The sequence below is a fragment of the Perkinsus marinus genome, assembly GCF_000006405.1.
Source record: "Perkinsus marinus ATCC 50983 genomic scaffold scf_1104296928640, whole genome shotgun sequence".
In the NCBI taxonomy this organism is placed as follows: Eukaryota; Perkinsozoa; order Perkinsida; family Perkinsidae; genus Perkinsus; species Perkinsus marinus.
In genome coordinates, this window is record NW_003216737.1 from 267,898 (window position 1) to 278,518 (window position 10,621).

A 10,621-nucleotide genomic window follows, 5' to 3' on the forward strand; every position below is an offset into this window, starting at 1 on the left:
CAATTCAGGATGCCTTTAGCAAAGCACTTCCACGCGAAGAAAAAGTAAGGGTCGAGGCTAGACCGCTCAGTTGATAGCCTCAGGCATTGGGAGGCTGTCTGATTACCTGACTCGGATAGGCTCTATCTGCGAGATACTGAATACCCGCGCACGACCTTGCTGTTCGCCCGAGGCGAATCACTTCGCTGTGGCACGCTGCCAGTCGCGGCGACAGCCAGATATTCGGCAGATGCCGATTCCCCGGGTCGAAAGGATGGTATTCCCCGGGTTCGGTCAGATTGCGCGTTTTCCTCGAGCCTCGACGAACCCTCGAGATTGTTCTTCGGTAATTCAGAAGAAGATTATTCACATACTATTTCTGAGCATAATCCACAACGCAAATTCAATATCCCTAGTAGCCTAATAACTCCAATAGTTATCGCATATAGCATAGGTTCAAAAAACCGGATTCTTTGCCCCGCCCCTAAATTACTCAATCCGCCCCTGAATTGCTCAAATATGCCACATGCGTTCTAAAGTTGGATGAGTCATCCGCTATCGTACCAGCTTCTTTGAGACTGACATACATGGCACAGTCTCTGTCTCAGTAACCCATACCAGTGTGCTCAGCTAATAAATGTAGTAACGTGGTGGAGTTCAATACACTCAGTACGTGTTCAGGGCGGCCAAGGTCAGTAGATAGCACGGCTCAACACAACGATGTGAAACTAGATTGATCCTTGCGTCGGCCAAGGTTTCGAAACATTCAAGCCAGTGGCTGGTCAAGTTCGAACATGTGTCTTTGAGACGGCCAAGGTCAAGCGTGATGCACAAGAGTTCTCCTCAAGATGTCATGGCAGTCAAGTTGACTGAGTCAACAAAGCCAACTGACATGCTTGCAGTAAAGCTTCAGGGACGCTCGGGTAGCTTGAAAAGTTAGGGGCCGGTACGAGTCATTTAGAGGCGGATTGAGCAATTTTTGGGGCGGATTGAGTACCTTAGGGGCGACGAATTTGGTGCGAGGTTGACAGTGGGCATAACACAGCCGAAGGTTGTATTAGGCCCTGACTATCAACCGGTCAAAATCTATCGAGATCCGGCTTATCGGGGAACGACTCTTCCCCGATCCTTGTGGGACAATAATTGTGCCACACGTTGGTAAAAAGTTCGAGACGCCATTTTGCTGGCTCGGCCTCTCGAGACTTGTTTTCCTTTGTTTTCCATCCCGAACCCGCCCGGGACATTTCTCCTCTCCTGCCCTATCTTTCACTTGACAATGCTCCGGCCAACCGTCAGCCAGCGATCATCAAGTCAGATATCCACATCCTGTCATTGTGCTCTCAGCCGCCACCACCATTGTGTGGAAGCTGTGGCCACCACGATCTACAGCCTACAAGGCTGCATCGGGCCAGCAGCCTCGGCTGGACGCATGTAAGAAGCTCCGAATCGTCACTGATCCAGCCACGGCTGAGATCCCCTCTTCGTGAGCGTCACGACCAGCGATGAAGCCGCTCATCGAGTAAGCCTCGATGATGCATCACCACCGGCCGCATACTGACAGGATATGACTGGCTCCCACAGCTGTGGCTCGCCGAACGGACTAAAGACTCTCGCACAGAGTCTCTGTCATGCTCGCCGAGCGAGCTGGCTAGCATCAAACCACAGCTCAGTGGGTAAACTCATCAAACAGACGATGTGCTCTAGTGGTTAAGGAGATCAGCTGAGCTGCTCAGCTGATTCAGCTCTTAACTCACTTGGCTATAGCTTTCGCGAGTTAGAAACCTCGTGCTGTCGATGAGAACCCATTTAAGGTTGCGGTCTGTCTGCCTCTCTCTCACCCTTTGTTTGGACAGCCCGTGATCTCGTAGTGGATTTTGGGGGGCGGATGAGCAGGTGCCGGGTTTCAGTGGTTCCATTGTGCGCAACTTTTACAAATAGAAAATACATAAAAACGCGTGACTTCATATATGAAGTCACGTCAATATGCGTGACTCGCTCAGAGTCCAGCTTAAGGCGGCCAAGCGAGGCTACTCCAATGCTATCAAAGCGGCCAAGCGGAAATACTTCACACAGAGACTTGAGTCCATGGACGAGATTGAGCTTCATCGCAGGTTCAAACCACGCACCCCGACCTTGGCAACATATGATGACCACGAGATTCTAGAGCACTTCTTCGGTATTACTGGACCGCCTGATCCACAGCAGGATGGCAGTGGCAGCCGCCAGGCCATAGACAACCTAGAAGAGCTCGGAGGTCCGGTGTCGAACCAAGAGATTGACGGAGCGGTCAAAGGGTTGAAGCCGAAGAAATCGGCTGGATGGGATGGGATTCATAACGAGCATATCATATACGCGGTCAACAATTCCACCTGGTTTCGCTTCTCGATAAAGCGGTTGCTCCAGGCAATGATGAGGCTTGCACACTTTCCAAGTTGCTTTAAGCGTGCAGACCTCGTCATGATCTTCAAAAACAATGGTCGCCAGGGCCCCAAAGCCTGGAGACCAATAGCCTTGACCTCCTGCCTCGGGAAATTCCTCGAGACGATCCTAAAGAACCGCCTGGTGAAGCACCTCGGGGATACACCTCCGTGCATCCATGGGTTCCAAAGAGGACGTAACACCAGCACTGCGGTACACTCAACTGTATCTTTCACGAAACCGAATGAATCTGACCTCTCGATAACCTCGACATTGACATGGCATCGGCCTTTGATAAGATCAGTCATGGCAACATTACAACAGAAATCGTAGCCCTAACGGGTAAGCCAGCCTGGGGTGTTCTCATAGCTTCGTATCTTCGTGATGGTGACATTCACTTAGGATCCAGTAAAACCTATAGGAAAATCGGAATCCCCCAGGGAGGGGTACTTGCACCTGTGTGCTTTTCTGCTGCCACCTGGCGGACGGCGAAAAAGATTTCATGCCTTAGTGGACCATACAGGATCGAAGTAGCACTCTTTGCAGACGGTATATGCATAAAAATCCTAGCAGCGGGCATACTAGGACTCTGCCAGGGCCTTGTAAATGCGCACGGAGTACTGATGGGATTTTGCGCCTCGTCTGAACTTGATCTCGACCCAACAAAATCTGAATCGATCACTGACAGTGACCGTACCACTTCACATGTGGTTTCTGTGCTGAGCAACACCGAGCTACAATTCATAGCCGACGGCATCAAGCCGAGCATGAAATGGCTCGGCTATTGGATAACGCCAGGTACAAACTGAAAGCTTCACCTCCAAAGAACCGGTGGTAAGGCACTCAGGTGTCTGATGAACCTCAATAAAATGCTTGGTAAGGACTATGGAATCTCGGTGATCCTTGCAGCTTTAGCATGGAGAACGCACATCACTTTCATAGCAACCTATGGTTGCCAGGTATGGGGGGGGTTGTACATCGTTCAAATGGGCAAGAGTGTTACTAGAATCCCTCGAAACGCGTTTCGTGAAGAGGCTATTCGGACTCGCGCGATCTGTGCCGAACAGGCTCGCTATACGGATGCTAGGATCCTTCTGCATCCCTCTCTGGGTGCAAGCCCGCATCAGATATGCCTCATTTAATCTACACAGGACGAGAGAGAACCATGTGGGACCGTCGCATGAGGCGGCTAAGCACATCAAAGCCTGGGGAGTGACGGAACTCAATAACTCGGAGAGGCTGGAATACTGGTCATCATCGCCCATGGAATCACGGCGCGATGCCCTCCAGATCACCATCGGAACAGGATATCCCCCTGAACAAGTGGGCGATGACAGACTTGTGTTCTTCTCAGACGGATCCATCACCGATAGAGGTAACAAGGCCGCGAAGACGGGAATAGGGGTAGTGAGGCCGCTGGATCTTCCCTCGGATAACTATGAAAGTCGATCATATTACACTAGTCCTCTTGCTAATATAGCACAGTGTGAACTACTTGGGATCAAGAGCTCTCTGGAATGGGCTCTTTCTCTCAACGCAACCGAGCGGGAGCGACACCGCAACATTCTTATCTGCTGCGACTCGCAAGCAGCGTTGCGGGCAATCGGCCAGGCCTACGAAGGATTTCGAGGTAGTACCAGATTGGTGCATGAGATTCTGCAGCTCATCGAGAGATGGACCGATCACAGCAATATCTCGTCCCATATAGGGACGCCTCCTAGTAAGGTGTATCTATGGTGGGTGAAAGGCCATGCCGGACACTTATTTAACGAACTAGCTGATATCAGCGCAGGCCGAGGAGCTCGTCGAGCAGCCGGCGCTGCCTTCCTGAATGTTCAGATACCTCAATCGGCTACACGCCGAGAAATAGTACAACATGCAGAAGTCCAGTTGGAGATGGATTGGAGGCAACAGCGCGGCTCCCTTGCGATTGCGAGGTTCGGACTGGGACTTGGCAGGAAACAAATCAACAGAATCACTCGGCACACCCTTAAATGGAAGCCTGGAGATAGGAGACGACTGTTCGAAATGTTGAGCTTTCACAGCCCAACGAGGAGCTTCGTGCAGCATCTTTCAAGAGGGAATGGCGGAAGAAGATGCCGACACTGCGGAATATATAAGGAAACACTCGCACACTTCGTTTGGTGTGCGTCCCTGAGAATGAGTCGTGTCAGGAAGGAGATATGGGTTCATGACCCCCTGTACTCATGCAGTGCAGGTGAGAGGACTGGCAAAGGAATGGCACTGATCAGGGAGTGTCTTATCGGGAAGGCTGGTGAGATATACCGGCTACGTAAGTTCCTTGCCAGAGTAGCGCCCAAATGGGGCGAGGGTAAGAAAAGGAGAACTACGTAGATTAATAAAGAGTCAGACGTGGGCTGGGCTGGCCTATGTATCAGGTCAAGAAGAGGTTCTGATGAACCGATCAGTTGCTGCCTGCTATGGTGGCAAGAGGCGATACGACCATACTGCTACGACTGGCAGATGTCGTGCCTCCCGAACAAACAAACAAACAAACAAACAAACAAACAAACAAACAAACAAACAAACAAACAAACAAACTTACTAACTAACTAACTAACTAACTAACTAACTAACTAACTAACTAACTAACTAACTAACTAACTAACTAACTAACTAACTAACTAACTAACTAACTAACTAACTAACTAACTAACTAACTAACTAACTAACTAACTAACTAACTAACTAACTAACTAACTAACTAACTAACTAACTAACTAACTAACTAACTAACTAACTAACTAACTAACTACTGATTGCCCCTTCTCCTTCATCCTGCTCCATTCGAAGTAGCCCTTGGTAGAGTTCTGATGATATTCGCTAGCAGAGTGTTCGTCATATCTCTGGACAGCCTTTTTCCAGTTGGAAAATCCATGCGGGTCATCGAAAAACGGGGATGGCTTGGCCGCCGTTGGAGCCCCAAAATGTCTGCAGTAGTAGCAGTAAACAGCATCCTTCTGGGTTGAGTATTCCAACCAAGGATATTTGTCTTGCCAAGCCGGCAGGAATGACCTGTTTTGATCATTGGCGAGGAAATTTTTCCCTTTGACCACAACCCTGCCATCATCCTCAGTGACCGAGATATCCTCAGGGTACGCTGTACCGGTACGAGCTCTTTTTAGGAAACGATCCATTGTATATGATCAGTCGATAACTAAACGACTGAAACCCCCAGTTACCGTGAAACGTGAAATCTCGGGAATAGTGCTCATCGAAAGGAATGGGGAGCTGGCAAATGAGCATGCGTGCCCGGCGTGACATCGCGTGCGTGCCGAAGAATCGCGCCGCGCAAGGCCAGAGGGAATGTTTCTCCCGCTCATAGAAGCGAAAGATAGGGTACAGGTCATACAGTATATACATATACCTCGCCCCCCCTTAGGGGGGGCGGGGCCAGGGCCCCCGGGGGCGGCCGCCCCCCGGTGCCCCCCCTCAGCGCCGCGCCTGCATTGCGTTACCCACGCAAATGATACACTCTCGAACTCCCATGAAAAGAGCTTCCGACCTACATCACCATGATGTAATAACGCGATGTCATTAGATGTTGTCATGCATCATCGCAACTCATAGATTGCAGTGCAAAGAAGTCGTGCCGTGATATGATCAGTCATGATTGGCTCGGAAATTAATGACTTCAATTTGATTTTCTTATCAGCGAAATCGACTTACTCGATCATCAAATTGAGAGCCGATCCCCGAAAAATCACTCGAATTTGAGACCTCGATGTTGGGCACGTCGCTGAAGTTCAGCGGCCAAACTAAGCCACTTATCAACTTTTTGGGAGAAAAAGTTATAGTAATTACCCTCTCTGGCCGGTTTTGCGTGTTCAGTATCACTCGTACTTCCTGAGTTAATTTCAGTCGTAGATTCGGATTCCCCATGCTCGAAAACCTATATGCTTCAACTTTCAGCCCTATTCGCTTCCATACCGTGGAGAAAGTGGGGTTAGACTGGTTTCTCGGGATTTTCGGCGGGCGTCGTTAGGCGTTCGCACGATAGGCTTCAAGCCTATAGCCGCTACGCTCCGCTTTTTTTCACAACGTGGCTGGAGTAGGTGCGCATTTTCGAATTCTTTTACTCTGATGCTTCTCACACGCCGCCTTCACTTCAAACGACTGGAATGTCCATTTCACGAGGCGCGCTTGCACGCACATTAGCGCGCGCCCTGATAATCGATTTGTTAGGGCGCACTTTCGTCAACTTTCTGAGACGCGCCTTCCGCGTTGCAATCACTGGCACCCCAAAAAGTTCCTCACGAAGCGCCCGCTTCGTACCCTTGTTCGACAATATGATGCACTCATGATGAACTCAAGAAACTCCAATGTCTTTATACCTGTAAGATAAGTGATAGTCTGCGAAAATAGTCAGCTCATCAACCGAAATAATAAACTCTCGATCGACTGAATAATTCGCCAAACAGCATTCTAAACCTTTTTTTCGTAGAACCATGCTACAAGAGTGGCGAATCCAGCCGGGGGTCTTCTCACGGAACGGTCATAGAATGATCAACGATAAAGAAGGACATTCGGCTGTAGACCGTAAATTCAAGACCATAAAATAATGGGATTGTTCATAGAGATCGCGGTTTCAGCTTGCCGATTCCGGCTCGATTGAGAGTAGGGTCGAACTCAAAATAGTTACCGATCAGCATACGATCGGGGAAACTCCACACGATCCCTGAGGACCTCAAGATGATGAGTAGACAGACACCATTTTGATTCCTGGCATAGTTCCTATATGTCATCGTGTATGGAGTTGTGCCCTGAGGACCCAAGTGAAACCTCAACGGTGGCAACTTGCTCATGTATTGGCAAGGGAAATACCAGTGCTCGTTCATTGGGTTGAACTTAAACGCAGCCTTGTCAGTTTGAGTTCTAATATCATTGATGAGGGCGTCATAGTGTGATACTGGGACGTATATATCGTTGGCACCGGTGTCGAGATCTAGATTCATGTTGATTCTAGAAGTTATATGTCCATCACCGACTTGTAGCTTGTCAATATTAACCGTGTACCCTTCGTTGGTAGAGAAGTCGACATACTTCAATGCACCCTCATATAACGCTGAGTCGCCTCCACCCAAGAGTAGGCCTCCATCAGCCGATGCTTCGATGGGATCATCGGCAGGAAACAAGTAGAGAGCAATGATCCCGGTCGTTATAATTTTTAATGATCGCAACTGCGTCATCAGAGACGGGAAGTTTACATCACCTTCATCATAGCCAAGACCCAACAAGTTAGTCGGGGGAGCTTCACTGACGGGAGGTTTCTGATCGAATATCAGCCCGAATGTGAGGATCTGCGACACCTGACCCATAGTTAGTTTCGATTTCCGCTGGAAAAATTTCACTGTGTATTTGTCCACGAAAGTAGCAGTTCCCGTAACTTTACCCACCGAGCAAGGCTCCGAGCATTCGTAACACCCCATGGGCCAAGTACTACAGGAGTGTCCACTGGCTTTCTCGTACCAATTCTTCCAGATGAAGAAAGAAAAACCCGATCCAGTGTCAACGAGAGCATGTAGCTTCTGGCCATTCTCGCCGATCAGAGTATGATACAATCCGGGGCCGTATTGAGGCATATCTTCGTACTGCACATCCAGCTTGAGAGTTGCTCCTCGGGAGACCTCCAACACGTCAAATACATAAACCAAGGCGAGCAGTCGGACGGGCATAGGAGAACGCATTCTGGTCAATATTTTGGATCTCAATATAGCTGAGTGACACGTTTTTGTCTCGCAGCTCGGGCGCACCTGATGAATAGCGTGTACCGTTGCTTCCAAAAGGCTCAGAGGAATCAGCACCGAGACAAGGAGAGGTGGGAATGCGAGGAGCCTGTGCATCGTCGGGGGACTGGCAAGAACGCAAAGCATCGCCAGGCATTGTGGTCGACAATTAATAACTTGAGCCAACACGGCTACGGTACCAATCTCAACATTATTGATCGTTCAACAGTGAATTTGATACCACAGCTGCATACGTGCAAGCTGGCACGCAGGCCCACAAGAGAGGTAGCAGGCCTTGGCAGAACACTATAAACTTGAAGGACTAAAAAGTTGCAGTTGCTCAACAATCATCTAACACATTCCAGTAAAAATGTTTCGTAGATGATGGGAGAAGGTCTATCGTTAATCTGAACGGTGCTTCAGTGACTGAAGTTCAGTCTATTCTACATACTGGAGAGCTCTGATCACCTTTGACTGCCGTGATGAATGGATGATATACATTATTCATCCGATAGCTGCCCCAGAGCAAGAACACCCTTCATAGGGCGGCGCCTTCTCGCAGTTTAAAATTGTATCGTGTGGAGACGAGACACTGTTGCGAATCGACGAACACAACGATAAATATTGTGCCTATCAGTTCGCAGCTCGCGGAGAATGATTATCCGACAATCTAGTGCGGCGTAGGCGGTGTAGAGTCGGGCTATCTGTCATACAATGTGCGCGCGAAACTCAATGACGTGCCCTCTTGGAGTCTGAAACTTAGACTCTTCTGGGGTCCATCAGTGCCAGCAGAAGGCGACAACCGGATATTGTTGAGTGTACTGCCGGAGTCAAGAACAAGAAGCTCTCAGTTGATCAACTGGAAACAACATTTTGAGACGATACTCCCACTACGGTGGTTCCCGAAGAACATGAGTTACAAAGAACTACGATAGCCAATCGCATCATACAAACTATCACAATTCTAAAAGCGATGCGATTGTGAGGGAGCTCATCTCCGATATGTCTGTATACAACAGCATCGACCCAATGGAAGCTTTATAAGCGTAGCATAATTCCTCAGTGAAAGAATGGTGAATCCGTCAGGTAAACAGTTCGATAGTGAGAGCCTTCAGCTAGAAGTTCTAGCCTAGAACAATGAAATCATGGCCTATGCCTCTCGTCCGTGGAGTCTCAAAAGTTAATAATGGCACCATAGATCCCAATTCCCATCACAACAAAGGCAACCATAGCGAGCAAGGAATGGAGAAGTATCTCCCATACAGGCCAGGGCAGGTGATGCTTTCTCTTTGCCTTCATGTAGCAAGCTATGGGGAAGAGAGTTGTAATCTGCGTCGAACAAAAAGCACCTATGAGACTTACAATACTGCTGACCTTGGGAATGACAATGGCGAGACCTCCTTCAAGGATCACAAGAGAAGTTCGACAAAGTAGCGCCGCAATTTTGCACCGACCAACAGACCACCCTTTCCTTTCACCGATGTGGGAACACATTGCATCGATTTGTTTGGCTGTCGGTGTGAATAAGACCAGATAGTGCGGCAACATGACTGCAAGGATTGCAATATTGATGAGCCACCCAAATACGTCGAGTGTCTGTCCAGGTGGGGAAATTGCATTCACAATTGTATCGACTGTCGTTAGAAATTGACCATAGCCTACGTATCCTAGCTCCATTACAGATGAATATAATAATGTGATGAAAATGGTCGCGGCCACCACCGTTTTGGGAAAATTCCCAGGCTTAGTCATATGATAGCAGATAGTGGGTGTCGCCGCAGTGAAGCTGTAGACGAAAAAGTAAGAGGCCAAAGAGGCTATAAACTCCACTACATTGCTGGGCACGACTGCGAGATTTGCAGGAATGCCATCAGTGGCCATTCTGTCAGCCGATGCAACAATAATAACAATCACCATCGCAGAAGCAGACGTTACACCCAAGACCGCGATGAAGCCAACGTCTCTAACCTCCTTTATCCACGAGAAAGGTATACCCACAAGTGTCCACAGCGCGATCCAAACACGCCTATCGAGGACTCGAGTCATAGCCGCAGTGGTGTTCCCCATCAAAATAAGCATCGCGACACAGACCGAGATGAGTCCGGCGTGGACGATGATCCCGCTGTAGATCGACGCGCCGATGCCGTAGGTGTATCGCATCGCATTTTCGTAAGACCTAACTACTCTGCCTTTGCCCTCGGCGGCGAGGTGTAGAGTACGCCACAAAATAATGTTGTTGTAGAGGTTCACGAGTGCGGCAAAAATTAGACCAATCAGGGCAGCGAGCCAACCGGATTTTGCTGCCGTACGCGGCAGTGCCAAGATCCCAACTCCGACACAGCCCATGACAATCGTACTAGCGGCTCTTATCCAGCCCATACCTTTCTGTGGGCTTGCTACCTCAGTAGCTGTTTTGGGGCTAGCTGGCATATGATGAAAAGAAAAGACTACGCAGGTGCAACTCAGGAGCTCGAGAC

General features: G+C 49.1%; 3 protein-coding genes across 3 annotated transcripts; 1 reads left to right on the forward strand and 2 right to left on the reverse strand.

Moving 5' to 3' along the window:
• Positions 1–1,962: 1,962 nt before the first annotated feature.
• Positions 1,963–2,420, forward strand: Pmar_PMAR007378 (hypothetical protein; the record flags this gene model as incomplete). Its single annotated transcript, XM_002788251.1, has 2 exons — positions 1,963–2,233; positions 2,383–2,420. The coding sequence occupies 2 exons, from the start codon at positions 1,963–1,965 to the stop codon at positions 2,418–2,420; spliced, it is 309 nt and encodes a 102-aa protein (XP_002788297.1).
• Positions 2,421–5,162: 2,742 nt separating this feature from the next.
• On the reverse strand, positions 5,163–5,555 carry Pmar_PMAR007379 (hypothetical protein; the record flags this gene model as incomplete). The annotated part of the gene is made up of 1 exon (XM_002788252.1): positions 5,163–5,555. One exon carries the CDS (start codon positions 5,553–5,555, stop codon positions 5,163–5,165), a length of 393 nt encoding a protein of 130 aa, XP_002788298.1.
• Positions 5,556–6,989: 1,434 nt separating this feature from the next.
• Positions 6,990–8,105, reverse strand: Pmar_PMAR007380 (cathepsin D precursor, putative; the record flags this gene model as incomplete). The annotated part of the gene is made up of 1 exon (XM_002788253.1): positions 6,990–8,105. The coding sequence occupies one exon, from the start codon at positions 8,103–8,105 to the stop codon at positions 6,990–6,992; it is 1,116 nt and encodes a 371-aa protein (XP_002788299.1).
• Positions 8,106–10,621: the final 2,516 nt, after the last annotated feature.